Here is an 18,025-nt window from a genome sequence, read left to right as displayed (position 1 = left end):
CTATTTACTATAGACATTTAACATGTGCGTGTCATTGGAAGTCTACTACTGACGATATTACTATTGACTAGGTATTTATTCACTAATACATTTTAGTAATTCTAATCTACACTTTTGGTACTTTTCTGAAGTAGATGTAAATAATGAAACTGCATATTTTAAAATAACAATTGTTAACATTTGACGTTGTATTAAACAAATTAAAAAACGAAATGGTATGAATTCATAACAGATGGAAGAGTCGTCTTTGTTGACGCTTCGTAGACAATGTCGCTAAAAAGTCACCAAAATAGTCGACAAAACTGGTGACTTGGAGACACTTATCCCGAGGTTTCCTTCAGATTTTTCAATGATAAAATTTCAATTATTTGAATGTATATGTTGGTAAAAGTTTTGAAGCTTTTTTCAAATAAAAACAAAAGTTGTGTTTTAAAATAAAGTCGACTTTAACAAAAATTAACTTTAAAATTTCTTTTGTAGTTAGGATGTTTGATTTTAAAATGTGTAAATTTAAAAATTGTTTATGAATAAAAAAAGAAATTTCAAAAAATTAAAAAAACAAAATGTACATAATAGTTCAAAACAAAAAGTTTTTTTTAAATAATAAAACAACATTTTAAATTATATTTGAAATTTGTTTTATGGTACGAAAGAAAGTATACCAAGTAGTCCAACTCTATTTCAGAGAAATGTCTTGAAATTTTAACTTTTAATTTTTGATAAAATAACGTTTTTTTACAGATTATTACTTTAACACATATAATTTTATATTTTTTTTAAACACTTTTAGCACACTTTCATTGTTAAATAGTTTATATTTTGCACAAATCAAGAAAAAAATATTTTTGGAAATTCTGACATGTAATTTTTTGTTATTGTAGAATTTAAACTATAGGACAAAGTTACAATTTTTGGTATTGAAAATTCATACAAACTCAAATTTAGAACATATTTATAAAACTCTGTTGCCTGTAGAAAATTTAAAAGTTACTAACACATGTGTAATTTTGTTACTCACACATGTTTAGAGTTAGGTACTTTTTTACTAACACATGTATAGAGTTAGGTACTGTTGTCAAAGAGTTGGACTACTTGTTATACTTTGGTACGAAATTTAAAATAATAGTCATCTTTATGAATTTAAAATCGAATTTAAGGCTTTTGTAGTTAGGCTGAAATTTTGTATGAAAATTTTGCTTTAAAACATTGTTTAAATTTAACATTTTTTATGTATATTGGGGTAAAGCCAATTGGTGGTTTCTTTCAATTTAAATTTCACCGCTTCCATAAAAAACACTATTTATTTAAAGTTTACAAGGGATCTTGGAATTCTGAATATATAGAGAAATATACTTTGGTGATTGTGGAAACAATGTCAAATTCTATTGGCTGTATTACTTAAAAATGTGGGATTTTTATTTTGAAACATTTGTACAATATAAATTTATTAAAGGTTAGCTATGGCCTTTTCTCATCTGTCTGGCAACATATGGATTCCAATCCAAAAGAACTGTCATAACGGAATATTACAGTTTCATGTCTGGCCGCATATTCTGGGCGTTTTCCAGCCAACGTTCGCTTCAAACGAATCAGTTGTCTTCGGAACAGTTTGCCTGTGATGTTCTGTCCAGATTTCAGTAGCTCACAAAATACAGAGCATTATCTTATATCCATGGATATTTGGCTTTACAGTTGATTCGCCTGGTTGGGCTGGCTTTTTACGGTGGAAAAATGATTTTCTTTTTTTGCGTCATTTCGGACATGCAAAACCGTTAGTATGGTACCCAGTTTCCCTGCTTTTGGGTGAATCCTGCTGCTCGCAAACGTTTTAAAATTGCTGCTTGAGTAGCTCCTCTTGTTGGGTTTTACAACAATCTTCATGGAGTAGCGCCTCCAATTCTTGGTCTGCAAACATTTTTTCACATGAACGAAGTAATGCAAAACTTCCTGCATATTACGCTTTGTTAGTACAAAATTCGACATTTTCGAAGAAAAAAAAATCGTTCTTGTTTATACTAAAATGTTAAATAACTAAGAAGTGAATAAATGACAGATATGTAACATTCAAAATGACGTATAAGTTATTAAAAACAAAAACCGCATTTAAAAAATATGAAATCTATTGTAAATCCAGCATTTTTTTCTCAACTACTGTTTAGAAGAAATCTTGGACTACAGAAGATTGCTAAAGAACGCCGCACAGTGGTATGAAATAAGTTTTCCAAAAAGAGACATTCCAAAAAATCAAAAGGTCTTAATAATCCAAAGAATTCATTGAATAATAAATAGCCTTAGATATTTCGCAATCCCGCTACGGCGCACAGTGGTATGAGAATAAAAAAAGATGGAAATAAATCTGTAACTTCTAAACCCTTACGCCGATTTGAATGAAATTTCACATGCGCAAAGAGGAAGTGTAGTCGAGTTTAAGTTTTGAATTTGGACCTCATGAGCCTACCAGGAGCGGGACCAGGGGTTCCCAAAGTAAGACATCTCGGGTATGTTCAATTTTTAAAATGATCCTAAATTTTTTAAATTCAAATGCATGTAACTTTGGACCCAGTCATGATTTTTAAACAATTCTTTCTTTATTTGATATATACATTTGCCTGGACGCAACCCCACAATCGGATTACTCATTATGGCGAGCAACAAAAAATCTTAAAAGACCCGTTATATGTAAGTCCCCCTTGCGAAATTCAAGTGGTGGTTGGGCAAGAAATGATACTGAAAAAGGGAATCTGTTTGTTAATCATTTAAAAAAAGTATTTACACCGAACACATCAAACGAAGCAATTGAGTTGCCACCTGTTGCACCCTATTTTGCAGCAGCCGTACCCCTACGTTTTGAGATTCGAGAGATCGAAAATGCTATTGCTGATTTAAATCCCAAGAAAGCGCCTGGTATGGATAAGATCAGCAACAAGATGCTTATGGAGCTACCCCGGATAGCAATAAAAATAATTCTTTTTATTTTTAATGCTATATTACGACTTGAATATTATCCTCCAGAATGGAAGGTTTCACTGGTTACCATGATACCCAAGCCGGGAAAAGATCACACAAAAGTAGAATCATACAGACCCATCAGCCTATTGTCTAATATATCAAAGCTATTTGAGAAGATACTTATGAACAAGTTGTACCCGATGTTAACTGAAAACAATTGTATTCCGAATCATCAATTTGGATTTAGAAGAAAACACAGTACTATCGAACAAACCCATAGACTTGTAAATATGGTGAGAAAAGCGTTTGAAGAAAAGAAATACTGTTCTGCACTCTTCATCGACATCTCTCAAGCGTTTGATAAGGTATGGCATGCTGGATTAATATACAAATTGAGTCAAAATTTACCGGCAAACACACATAAGCTGTTGGAAAGCTATTTAACTGGTCGAACATTTAAGGTTAAAGAGGGAAACTTTTTAAGTACTGCACAACCCATTGAAGCTGGAGTCCCCCAAGGCAGTATCCTGGGACCTTTTTTATATTTGATGTATTCGTCTGATATGCCAACTAACAATCGCACTCATACATCAACATTTGCTGATGATACTGCTATTCTAAGCATTCATGAAAACCCTCAAGAAGCGTCTCGTCACTTACAAAACCACATATTTGAATTAGAAAAATGGTTAAAACAATGGAAAATTAAAGTCAACGAGCAAAAATGTACACACATTACATTTACATTGCGTAGAGAATCATGCCCCCCTATTCATATCAATAACCAAACAATAATTCAACAATCGGAAGTGAAATACCTCGGAATACATCTCGATCGTCGCCTTACATGGAAAAGTCATATAGATGCAAAGTTGACTCAAATGAAATTGAAATCAATTCAAATTAATTGGCTTATTGGCAGAAACTCCACGCTTAGTTTAGATTGTAAACTTCTACTTTATAACATGATCATAAAACCGATATGGTGTTATGGCATACAGTTATGGGGCACGGCCTCAGCGTCAAATGTAGAAAAGATCCAAAGACGCCAAAACAAGTTTCTAAGAATGATCACAGTTGCCCCCTGGTATATCAAAAACGCGAATATACACAAAGATCTAAACGTGCCCATTGTAAAAACTGAAATCTCGAAAAACGTACAAAAATATTTAAAAAAACTTGAAGTTCACCCAAACCCGCTGGCCCGCAACATATTAGATAACCGTGGCCACACTCGATTAAGAAGGAGGGACACAGCAGACCTAATCTAGAAGGAAGAATGCCAATTTAACCAAAACAACCATGAACACAAAATTTTTTCGTCCGGCACTGGCTGGACTAATTAAATAATAATATTAGATATAAGATTTGAACCACTTATTGTTAGTTCATTAAATAATGAAGATACAATAAATAAATGATGAAAAAAAAAAAAAAAAAAAAAAAAATATACATTTGTTGTTAATCCTGTAAAAGAAAAATGGATAAAATCGGGGAATATTTGGAACCGCGGTCACCAAAAACCGGGAGTAGGGTTGGTATAAATGTTGAAAATTAAATTTTCAAATGCGAATATCTCCTAAGCTATAAGAGATAATTGATAGCTACGACGAGGAGATTCTATATGTGTAATTTTTTTTAAATCGGAAGACAAACGAAGAAATAGGATCATTTTTAAATTGAACATACCCGAGGTGTGCTACTTTGGGAACCCCTGGCCCCGCTCCTGGTGGGTTCATGAGGTCCAAATTTAAAACTTAAACTCGACTACACTTCCTCTTTGCGCATGTGAAATTTCATTAAAATCGGCGTAAGGGTTTAGAAGTTACAGATTTATTTTCATCTTTTTTTATTCTCATACCACTGTGCGCCGTAGCGGGATTGCGAAATATCTAAGGTTATTATTCAATGAATTCTTTGGATTATTAAGACCTTTTGATTTGTTGGAATGTCTCTTTTCGGAAAACTTATTATTTGGGATTTTAGGATACATATGTGCTAATGTATATTTAGCACGAAAAACAATGGAAATTTTGAATATTGAAACCATACATGCGCCAAAAGTTTTCGTTGAAATAATTTGCACTAGCCCTTGATTTCAAGTAAAACTTTTACAGTCAAAGAAACGCAGACTGGTTCTGATAACAATATGGTACTCCTCTTATTTATTTTTACAATTAATGTTATGAAAATTTTGCAAATTATCTTACGGGGGGAATTGAATAAAAATAAATTTAGTAGCGTGATTGATTACTTGAGAATGGGATATTATGTTTACACTTTATATGAGAGAAACCTTTCACTTAAATATGCTGTTGCCATTCCAAACTTTTAGGTACTTTGTGACTGGTTACTGTACTAATCTAACTTGTTTAATTTCCGCTACTAGAATATTAAGTTCAATTTCATTGAAAACATATCGACTTCCTAACACATCTAGACCAGTTAAGTATAACATTAGTAATATTTTTGTCACGCGACTAAATGTACTTTGTTTAAATATTTGTGAAATAAGCGTGACTATTAAACCCTATAAAACTTAACAAATATTTGTTCAAGGGAAAATAAAATATTCATATTTAATAATTCAGTGGCCTCTCAACAAATATTTGTAGAAAAACATTATTTTATTTGAATTTGGTTATTCTTACAAAACTCAATATCAAATAAAGATTTGATCAAAATCGAATTTACGTTTGGTTTGTGAAATATTTGAATAATAGCTTTGCTCAGTAACAAAAAACTGTTATGAATTATCACAAATTGTGACACATTTTTCTAGTTTTGAAAAGTTTCAAAGAATATTTTTACAAATTGTTAATAATTTACAGAGTTACTGAGCAGACTTAATGTAAACTTCAATATTAATATTAACATTTCTTAGTTCTTTTCTTTAATAAAAAATTATTTAAAATCTTTGCAACTACTCACTTGATTTTCTGTGCTCAATAGTTTCAGCTGATCATTGATTAAACTATATTTGGCGCTCTCTTCTTTGCGTAGCGCTCGCTCTTTTTTCAGTTCGGGCGACCAGAAAGTCTTAATGCTGTGCATGGAACTGCCTAGCTTTTGATTTGTCAACTCTAGCTCACGTTTTAGTTGCGCCAATTCCCGCTGTAAATCTGTATTCTGATGTTGCAAATCGCCCAGATGATAACCACGGTCCACTGTAGGCATGCCGGTATTAAAACCTGTAAAGAAAATTGTTTATTTATTTTAGAAATATTGTAATCAAGTGTTTAAGCATAATAATGGAGTATTACCTAAAGGATTGGGACTCTGCCTTGCCGAACGGCCGTATAATTCATCCTCCAAATAAAGACCTCTTTCCAACGATCTATCACGGGAACGATCACGTGGTTCACGTATGGGTATGAATTCACGATCATGATGATCTACAAGGCCTCCTCTATCCAATGATTGATATCTAGGGGCTCCTAAATAAAAGAAACAAATAAATATTTTAGGAATAAAATATAATAGAACAAGGAATGTATAAAATGTTTATAAAACAAAATGTCCATATAAAATAATTCGTAAAACCTTTGATAAATTTACAAATTTAATAAGAGGCTATAAATATTTATGGATTGATATTAAATAATAATTTGTTTAATTTCTTAACTTACTTGGATAGTCAAGTCCATGTGACATTACTGGTCTGCTGGCACTACGACTCCTATGATGTCCCGCCCCCGCGGGACTTGTTGGCTCATCCATGTCTCTGTAGTATGGACTGCCCATTGCTGAAATTCATATAATTATGGTGATGATATTATGAGGATGATGGGTTGATCGGCTTGGGTATTTTGAATAAAACAGTGCAGGGGGGATTTTTGTATTTTGGAATTGCTAGTAGCGTTTTAAATTGAATGCTTTCAAATAGTAAAACAAAAAAAGAATCAACTTAGGATAAGTGAAACTTATAATTTTAATAAATAAATTATACAAAAATTAAAATACAAATTAAAAAGGGTGATAATGTGAGTAGTTTGTGTGTGTGTGACTGTGCTTTAAAAAAGTGTGCCTCTAAAACCTTTGGGTTCATTTTATAGCTGATTTGATTAATTAATTTATTTACTATGTAAGGAGTGAGATCGAAAAATTCTTAACACACGTTTTTCATTACATTTTTTAACCCAAGTATTATTTGAATTTTTTTTTGATCAAGTTACCTTTGAAAAACATGTCAGTTATTATGTGTAATGTCAATTATATTAATTTTTTTGTTAATCTGATTAAAATGAGTGACCAGAAAAAAGTGCGTACTGAAATTATTAAATATTTTCAACAAAACCCAACTTGGTCTTACAAAAAGTTGGCCAAGCATACAAAGGTCTGCCGTCAAACTGTTTCCAATGTTATTAAACAGTACCGGGAGAACTTGTCAGTTGATAGAAAACCTGGTTCAGGTAGAAGGAATGGTCCACATGATGTTTCTAAAGCCAAAAAAATAGAACGCATTTTCAAAAGAGCTCCCAACACATCCGGTAGGAAAGCAGCCCGGTTAGCTCAGTGCTCGGACTATTTGGTACGAAAAGTTAAAGCTAATGCAGGTTTAAAAACATACAAGGCTCAAAAAGTTCCTGACAGGAACGCTACTAAAAATTTAGAGGCCAAAAACAGAGCACGGAAATTGAAGTCAAGTTTTATAAAAAAATATTCTTGCTGCATAATGGATGACGAAACGTATGTTCTGGCAGATTTTTCGCAACTTCCAGGTCAAAAATTTTATGTTGCTGATGCTCGAGGGAATGTTGAAGAAAAGTTTAGGACCCAAAAGCAGACAAAATTTCCCAGAAAGTTCTTGGTATGGCAAGCAATATGCAGTTGCGGCAAAAGAAGCCACTCATTTGTTACAACGGGCTCTATAAATACCGAAATTTACATCAAGGAATGTTTACAAAAAAGGCTGCTTCCATTCATAAGACTTCATAATGTGTCCACTTATTTTTGGCCTGACTTGGCATCCTGTCACTATGGCAAACAAGCCCTTGAGTGGTACAAGAACAATAATGTGGTATTTGTACCAAGAGAGGCAAATCCTCCAAACTGCCCGGAGCTAAGGCCAGTGGAGAGATATTGGGCTCTTGTTAAAAGAGAATTGAAGAGTACAAAAAAGGTGTCCAAAAGTGTGGTAGATTTTAAACGGAGATGGACTACATGTTCGAGCAAAGTGACAGAAAGCACTATAAAAACGTTAATGGAAGGGTTTCCGAAAAAGGTTCAAAATTTCATCACTAGTGATTAAAACTATAAAAATAATTTTTTTTGTAAATTGTAATAATAATTTCAATCAAATAAAAAAAAAATTAAAGCTGTAAGTTTAGTGGTTTCTTTTTTATAAACATATATGTATGTTAAGAATTTTTCGATCTCACTCCTTATTTACTAAAACATAGTACGCTTCAGCATGGGTTAATGATTTCATAAAATATTAATTCTGAGCAAATATTTTAGATTTTACCTGATATGTGTTTAACAATCACAATTATTAATTTACTTATCGATTCAGTTCTTTTTAGTAGTTGTGAGAAACAATACAGAAAAAGCTAAAATCTCATATCAATTACAAACAATTTTAATTGATGAGTAAATTTTTGGATTTAATTATTTTAAGTGTACGTATTTGAAACATTTAATTACTCAAATTGAAACTTAGTTTAAGTAAACAAATATACAAATTTTGTTATAAAGTAATCGAATAATTGTTTTAATTAGGAAAGTATTTAATGGAAATCAGTATTAGTTTTTATGAAATCAGTTTAATTGAACATTTTCAGCAGAAGAGTTTTCTGGGAATGATTATGATTATCACATTATCATTCACATTGATTATGGAATACGATTTCGTTCATGTAGCCGTCTTGTCTCCTTTCATAGTAGCGCAACTTTTCACCTTAATGTTTCAAGACCTTATCGACATTTTTATGGCTCTAACTTATGAATAGGTCAAACGATATTCTCCTTAAATTTCGATTTAGTCTAATGGGATCAAATTGCAAAACTAAGTCGTCGTGCTATACACATTGTCAAGAAGGTTGATGATACTGAGTAACTGAACATGACGAGGTATTCGCAAAACTTGCTGAAACACAAGATCTTAAATTTCAACGCAATAAAAACTATAAGCTTAGCTCTGTAGCTCTCACCATTAACCAAAATAATGTTTCGTTGTGTTTGGATTCAATCACACATTTTCAACTACAGCAAGCAGATTTTCGTCCGAATACACCGGACTTTAAAGCGGACAAACAATTTTTTAACATATGGAAATTGGTTTTCAATAATTCTAAATATAAATTTAGTTTAAGTAGATGGGTAGTGTACTTAAAAGACTTCCACTCGGGGATTACCAATGGGTCCATTGTAAACCCTTCCTAAACATTAATAAATCAAAGAACTAGCGTACCATAAGCAGGGCTCTTTAATCTATTGATAAAGAAAATATATCCTTTCAATTCATCGTGGTATTATCTATCCAGCCTCTTATCTAGATAGCTTTGCAGTCCAGGATAGTGATAGATAATGTGTTGCACGTCGTGCAATATTCTAGTATAATATCTACAATTCAATATCTACAACTTTGCTTCAGCCACAAAAGAGATATTCCGTACGGTATACGAGATATAACCGTGCTAAAATATAGAAAAAGTGATAAAAATCCACATTGAGGAAAAAAAATTCGTATGACCATTAAATTAATACGGCAGCCAACTTGACAAAACTAATGATGCAGAAGTTCTTATTTTTGGGGCTACTTTCACGTGCAATTGTCAGAATTGAGTCCCAAAGCAATGAACTGAAAAATGTTGTACAGTGTAATCTTTTTGAGCAATCATTTTGGTGAGCACCTAATATCAAATTCAGAACCACTCAACTGGCTGCGATCGTGTGTTATGTGGAGGGTTATGTGAAGTCAAAAGTGTGATCGAAAATTGGACCATCGGATTGGACCAACTATAGCGTAGTAGTTACCAACTTTTGAATGAAATTATCTTCAAAAAGTGTCAGAGATTGTTCTTTCGGGTCATAATAAATATTACTATTTCGAATTCTATTTGAAGTATTTTATTTAAAATTAAAAAAAAAACTATAGATAAATCACCCTATAGTAGGAGTCTGGTACCAACAATATTCAATCTGACACTCCGTCCATCAAGAATTGGACAGTCTATGACGTATTTTCTTTATTGCCTATTATACTCAAAATACCGAAGTACATGAATTATCCCAGGTAATACCTGGTCACCAATACAAGATCTGAAGCTTTCAAGACAGCTAGAATTTCTGCCTTCAAGACATTACATTCATCCGGAATTCTAAAAGATATCAGTCTATACAAAAGTTCAGTATTGTTTTGTTGTGGGGAGGAACTAACAATCGTATTAGTTTTTAAAATATTTATAAGCAACTTGTTGTTCTTATAAGCCAACAAACTGACTGTTTACATGGAACCCATTTTTCCAAAAGTTGTTGAAACTTTGTTTATTCAAATTATATAAAAGTTTTGTTTTCTATTGGATTCAAATTTCAACAAAGTTTTCATATATTTTCAAGGGATAATTCAAATGGAATTACTATAAGGTTTTTGGATTTTTTTCCAAGAAAAATAAATATTGGAAACAGTTTCCGTTTGGACAATGACTGTAATATATTTCTGGCTGAGAATCATTCCATAATCAATGCTAATTTGTATGAAGCTTTATATGTTGTATTGATAGATTAGTCGTATTGTTATTGACCGAAATCATCCATTTAAACATACACGCAGAGAAAAAATATAATTGGGCATGGTTACTGTAACCATTTATATAGTGTTACAAGTTTTTTAACTATATTATAGTCACAGTAACCATTTACATGATTGTGGTAACCATAATATGGTTAACTTACGATTCACATGATTGTCTCAACCATATATATGGTTACAATGAACATATATATGTTTGTGGCAACCATATTTATGATGAATAATTTTATCATAATATGTTGTTCTCAGATTATGATAAGCCTTAAGCCGAGAGCACCATAATATGATAAGTCCTTCATAATATAAATGGTTGTCACAAACATATATATGTTTACTGTAACCATATATATGGTTGAGACAATCATGTAAATCGTAAGTTAACCATATTATGGTGACCACAATCATGTAAATGGTTACTGTGACTATAATATAGTTAAAAAACTTGTAACAATATTGAAATGGTTACAGTAACCATGCCCAACTATATTTTTTCTCTGCGTGTAGGGAGATAGTGCCAGTTTCATAAACGGAAGGTATTTTGCAATCATTCAAGAAGATTGTTAGAAAATTATTTAGTGCTTTTCTATAACGAAAAAATTGCTGTTTTGTTAGTCACCGCTTAGAAAACGAGCCAAAGTTGTCTGCTCTTCATTTCGGATTTTTTATGTTATTCCAAATAAAGGTATTATTTTTGGTTACAAATTGCGAAAGTTGATTCTAGCTGACAGTATTTTACTTTAGTTGGGGTGCATCCGGACCTTAAACTACCGTAACTCAGCCATTTTCAAACCGATTTTCACAAATCTTTTTTTTGCTGTTTAAGAGTTAAAACTCAACGAAAAGAAACAACTATTAGGGAAGGGTGTTTGTTTTTAATATCCATCCAATTGGCTTTCTTATTTAGATAATTTTATACCTTAATGTTTAAATATGATTTCGGGCATGTGGCCGCCTCGACTACATGGTCCAATTTTCACAGACTCTTCATTTGAAAATTGTGTTCAGTGATGAAGCACTCTTTTGGTAAATTGCTGTGCCAAAAAACAGAATTGAAGTATTTGAATCGAAGATAATCATCAAGCCATTGTCGAGACACCATTACATCCAGAAAAACGCTTTATGGACCGCTGGAATCAGAAGTTCATATAATTGACAAGTAAAGATGGTCAGAACGTTACAGTCAACGGTGAGCGGTATAGAGGCAAGCTTACTAACTTGTTCGTGCCTCAATTGGAGAAATGGATCTGTTAACTGTGACCCCCTTCATGTGATATGTAAAGTCTCTGGTCTATTCAGATACACCGGAAATGATCGAGCACACTTTTCTCAGTTTTATTTTAATTTAAATTTCTCCGCCTCTATAAAGACCACTCTATGGACGTCAATAAAACTGATCAGTTCATTATTGATTGATTTCGTTCACGTTTGTTTCATTGAGCCTATCAAACTATCAAATAAGTTTTTTTTTTTAATTACAGGCAATTCGGGTACTCTGAATTCAGTGGTTTTTTTAGGTTAGATCGTATTTTCGAGATATACCGTTATTTCGAAAATGGAGGAGGTTGCATAACATAAATTCGCGTAACTCAAAAACGGTTAAGTTTATTGAATAAACTGATAAAACCGAAATTCCGCAATAAAATTATCTTTAAGTAAGGCTTAAAGTTTTTTTAATCTGCGTAGTCGTTTTAGAAATATTTCCAAATTCTTTCCACATTTTCCAATTTTTATGTTGTTTTAAAAAACAAAAATGTTCTAAAACGACTGCGCAGATTTAAAAAAATGTTAATCCTTACTTAAAGGTAGTTTTATTGCGGAAAATATACGCGAATATATGTTGTGTAACCTCCTCCATTTTCGAAATAACGGTATATCACAGTTCTTGACAGTTTTTCCAACAAGTACAGTGTTATTTATCGGATGTGTAATTTAGGTATGAGTCATATGTATTTTATAATAATCCTCACGTAGAGAAAAAACAAGGTTGTTGTAAACGTAATCTAAGAGTTACATATTATGATGGTAGTCCAAACCTATCATTATTAGTATCACAAATTTGTGATAAAATATAGTCGAAATATCATTGTCATACATGATCATAATATATTCTGAAGTAATCATATTATGACCCAAAGTGATGAAATCATATTATAATCCAACGTAATCACATTTATGATCAAATAAAATCATACTATGATCCAAAGTAATCATATATCATTGAAAGTTATTTTTGGGAATACAAAATTTAATTTGAATGTAATAAATTCCAAATTAAAATGGAAAAATCGTCGTACACCTCATTGTCTTTGACAAATTATGTAAGACATGTCTTATATCAAACACAATTGATGGCAATATGGGCGACAATGTCTTGAATATTGACGACAAGATGAGCGACATTGTATAGAATGTGGTATTCTGTAAACTTATAGCCGAACTTCTCATTACTATTGTGTTAACGACCAACTGAGCGACATTATCTCTCTATTAGTAGTCCACGATTTTAACGACATTTGATCGAAAAAGTAGTTGACGATTTGTTGTAGCTGTCCCTCATATGTCGTCGGCAAATATGCATTGTAGTGTACCTATCATTGAGAATGTCTTGAAGACGTGGCCAACTGAGTAACAATGAACACTAATGCAAAAACATTCTAAAAATTATGTGAACAAAATACTATTTTAACGAAAAATATTTTGTTTTCATCTTATTTATCATTTTTTAGTTGTTTGAAAAATAGTTATGCTTCGGTGAACCATACTCAAATTTATAATTGCGATGAACATAAAAATGTTTACAGTAACTAAAATATTGTTGAAATTAAATTAAAATAATAATTTCATGTGAAGCATACACAGAGAAAACAGATTCGTGATAGCAACCGAATTTGTTGCCAATCGAATGATTCGGTTGCACACATAGAATTGTTCGGTTATATAAACAGAAAGTCAGTTGACACAGAAGAATTTGGATTAAAGCAACCGAATTTTTGTTACCTCTTTTAAAAACTGTAAAATTCGATCACTAAGGTATAATCATTCGATTGGCAACAAATTCGGTTGCTATCACGAATCCGTTTTCTCTGTGTAACATTATATTTTTGCAAAGAACACAGTATAGTTATCGTAACCATGTCGAACCAAGTTTTTTCTCTGCGTGGTGCTGGCAATACTCATACTGATCCATCGTAGTTCTGTAAATGAAGTTTGAATGTGTATATTGGTGTATCATACCCTCTATGGACTTAACGACGACATCTCATCCTAAATTTGCATAATATTTTTAAAACTAGAAAATTAATTTTCAAAATTTGCACACACAATTATGGTGAATTAGTGAGTGATTAAATACAACTAAATTCATAAAATAATGAATTAAAAGCAGTGCAGGTTGTTGGGTGACCGACCATTTTTTTGTTGTTTTGTAATTGTAATTTTGTTTTACCATAATTGCAATCCAGTTTGAGGCTTTTAAAATGTTAACTTGTCAAATGAAAAGCACGATGATTATTCACCTAGAAAGGTGAATCAACTAACAACTACTAGTGGTTGTTTTTGCTGCTGTTGCAGTTCTTGCTGCTGCTATTGCTACTGCTGTTGCTACTATTTTGTAACTATAGATCTAGAGGTGTTTTAGGTTGTTACATTTATTGTTGTAGCAGTTTTTAAGCAAAAAAAAACAAAAAAAACAACATTTGACAGTGATTTTGTCATTTTGTGTCAAGTGTTTTCCAGAGTGTATGAGTGTTTTGTGGGGATGTGTTTATTTTTAATTGTTTTTTTTATTATTGTTGTAGTTAATGTTTTTTTGTTTTTTTAATTAAAATGAATAAAAAATGCATCAAAAGAAATCAACGAAATGAGTTTTTTTTCATAAAAAAGCAACAAAAAGAAGAATGTTTCATGCGCATGCGTGATGTAAGATAATAAAATTAGTTTAGGATAAATTTGTTAATTTGCACTCTTAAAATTAAAAATTATTATTTTAGTTAGTTTTAAATTTTCTCAAAAATAAAAAAAAAAAAAAAATATTGCAGCCTTAACGCATGTTTTCTCTAGTTAAAACTTAAACAAATAATAAGATATTGACTGTTTTCGTGCATTCATTGATTTGAATTTAATATAAATTTTGTTTAAAATTTTTATTTAATTTAATTTTTTTTTAGTTTTTTTCCAATTCCATATGTTCCCGTTTTGCACTTTGTTTATTAAGCAGAGATTGAAAAGAGTTATTTTGGTGGTATTTAAAATTTATTCCAAAATTAATTTGCAATTTACATATTTAATCAAAATAATTATACTGTGCTACAGTGTAATACACTCTCTACAAGTATCAAAGTTTAGTTTCTAAAACCAGACAAAAACGTTAAAAAAAAATATTTCAAATCTTTTTTCCAGTGATTGTGTAAAGGATTGAAAATCGTATGTAGATTTTATTTGGACAATTCCTAAACTTCTAGACTAGACATTAGTCATTTAATGCGCCTTCAAGAACTGGTTTGTTCATGAACGAACTAGTTCAATTGTTCATGCTGACCCATAATAGGTACAACTACTAAATTTGAATTTTTAATCCTCATTTAGCTTTTGAAATCAATTTTTTATGTTTTTGAAATTTCGTTAAAAACAAAATTTGAAAATGTAACAGCCTAACCAAAAAAGCCGTAAGGTCAATTTTAAATCCATAAATTCGACTAATAAAACAAATATGAAACAAAATGTTGTTTTATTGTTTTAAAATAAAATTTTCTAAATTTTAAAATTTTATATACTTTTTTTTAATTTTGGAAATTTTTATTTACATTCATTAAAAAATATTTTCAATTATTTGAATGTTTTCATTTACATTCATTGAAAAATATTTTCAATTATTTGAATGTATGTGTTGGAAAAAGTTTTAAAATTCTTCTTATGGTACGAAAAAAAACCACAGGTCTTTGTAAGAAAATTTCGACTTTAATACAATTAACTTTAAATTTTATTTTGTGGTTAGGCTGTAAAATTTTTGAGAATTTCTTTTGGTATCAAATTATAATGGATTATTGATGCCAGAAATTTTGTATATTTTTGTATAGTTACGAATTTGCACTAGCGATTTGAATTTAACGGTCTGCAGCAACTGCCAGCAATATTCATCGTGTTTATAAACATTTCCATCAGTAGAAGCTTCTACTTATCAACAATATTGATAGCATGCGGTTTAGCATGTTTAAGCTGCGAACATTAACTTCGAAAGCTCTAGAATTCGAATATAGTAGTTCATGGTTCACGAAAGATGGCGTGTGTATAAATAGTGGCAGAGGTTGCTGTCGTCAATGAGTTGTTAGACATTTTAAACTACTAAACTGCTTTTATTTGCAATCAAAAGTATCCCGTTTATTTAAAGGAAATAAACCGCCGTTTTTAAAAGGTAAAACGTAACAACATATTTATAGTAAATTAAATACAATAACTATTTGTAATTGCAATTTTTTTTGTAGTTTTTTTTTTTTGTTGATAATATTGCTATTTTCCCAAATAAGGTCTAAACCTTGGGATCATCGAAAATCCAAGAAGTTGAAAATAATGTCCAGCCTTATATATTAAAATTTAAGCAATTGCAAATGAATTCCTTTTCTTATTTTAAGAATTATTCTATATAAATATATATAGTAACGCACTACCATTTCATTGGCAATGCATTTCCTTTTTTAAACATTTTAAAACTCGAATTTTATACAAAAAATAATTCTTTTCAATCTATAATTTAAAATACATAAGATTTTATACATATTTACTAAGCAAAGTTTGATAATATTTGTTAAAAATTCTGGTAATTTTCAAACAATTTTCGAATATTTGCAATTAGGTTTGGTTTAACTAAACAAAGTTGTAATTAAAAATATAATTTTTAGCTTTTTTTTAAAATCAAATCTATATAAATAATTTAAATTCCTCTAAAACATATTTTTTATGGACATTGGAAAAATTTGTTCTAAAGTAAATGAGTTATAGGAAAAAATATAAATTAAGGTAGTCGTGGTTTTTGCAGACGATTAAAGTTTGTTTTTCATTTTCCTTTACATGTCTTTTTTTGTTCAACTTTTTTTTCGGAAATAATTCGGTATCTCGGGAACTATTGGAGATATTGTTACTTGGATGAAGCTGAGGTGTTTTCGAGTTGATTTTCATTTGTTCAACTTTCTAGCGCTAATGGTGGCCAGTACGTGGCCCCGCAAAATTGGTCACCTCGGGTGTATATTTTTTTTAAAAAATTTAAAATATTGAGAAGATCTGCAAAAAATACGCTTACATCTCTATTAGTTGAAGAAATATTTAAGTTTATTGATTTTTTTTATTTAATTTGGTTCGATCTTTTTATGGATTTTTAAATAGGCCCAAATTTATTTTTAAACAAGTAAGAAAGTATGGTCGGTCAAGCACGACCATATAATACCCTACACCAAGTAAAAGAGTAAAAACATTTTTCTTTTAAAATTTCAATAATTTGTATTTCTGAGTGATTTTCGGAAGTGGGCCTTCCGAAAATCCCACCATAGCATTATACGTTTGTGCAGATTTTTGTAACGCCCAAAAATATTAGTCTAACACACACCTTAAAGTATACCGATCGACTTAGAATCATTTTCTGAGTCGATTAAACGATGTCCGTCTGTCCGTCCGTCTGGTCGGCTGACTGGCTGTCCATGTAAACCTTGTGCGCAGAGTACAGGTCGCAATTTTGAAGATATTTCGATCAAATTTGGTACATATAATTTTTTCGGCCCAAGGACCAAGCCTATTGAAACTGGCTGAAATCAGTTCATTATTTCACCTAGCCCCCATACAAATGTCCTTCCGAAATTGAACTTTATCGGTCATAAATGTTTAATTTATAAATGTATCTCCACAAATTGCGCTCCAAATAAGTTTTATATATACAAAATTCATGCCACCAAATTTTGTTACGATCGGTCCATAATTAGTCATAGCTCCCATATAGAGCCGCTTCCGAAAATCACTTTAACGTGCATAAATCGCTTAAAAATGTTGGTATACTCACAAAATTCAACATAGTAAACTTTCATACAGACATAAATCAGAAAACCTAATTTCATGGTGACCGGTCCATAATTGGTCATAGCCCCCATATAAGGCCCACTTCGGAAATTCACTCAAAAATATAAATTATTGAAATTTTGAAAGAAAAATGTTTTTGCTCTTTTACTTAGTGTAGGGTATTATATGGTCGGGCTAGACCGACCAAACTTTCTTACTTGTTTTTACTTTTTTTTTGTATAAAAAAAATTTTCTTCGGCACTATATATATGATCCGTAAAGAGG

General features: G+C 31.1%; 1 protein-coding gene across 2 annotated transcripts in view; it reads right to left on the bottom strand.

Annotated features, from left to right (window-relative positions):
- The window catches only part of brp (bruchpilot), a 205,482-nt gene that overhangs the window by 150,870 nt on the left and 36,587 nt on the right, over window positions 1–18,025 (bottom strand). For both annotated transcript variants that reach the window (XM_065510616.1, XM_065510617.1), the window contains 3 exons: window positions 6,579–6,695; window positions 6,213–6,386; window positions 5,881–6,140 (listed from right to left, as the gene is read on the bottom strand). In XM_065510616.1, coding sequence (XP_065366688.1) covers window positions 5,881–6,140; window positions 6,213–6,386; window positions 6,579–6,695 — 551 coding nt within the window. The remainder of the gene's footprint in view (window positions 1–5,880; window positions 6,141–6,212; window positions 6,387–6,578; window positions 6,696–18,025) is intronic.

This window comes from Calliphora vicina, chromosome 5 (genome assembly GCF_958450345.1).
Source record: "Calliphora vicina chromosome 5, idCalVici1.1, whole genome shotgun sequence".
Taxonomy (NCBI): Eukaryota; Metazoa; Arthropoda; class Insecta; order Diptera; family Calliphoridae; genus Calliphora; species Calliphora vicina.
The sequence above is the reverse complement of the archived record's forward strand: the minus strand, read 5'-3'. Positions and strand labels throughout refer to the sequence as shown.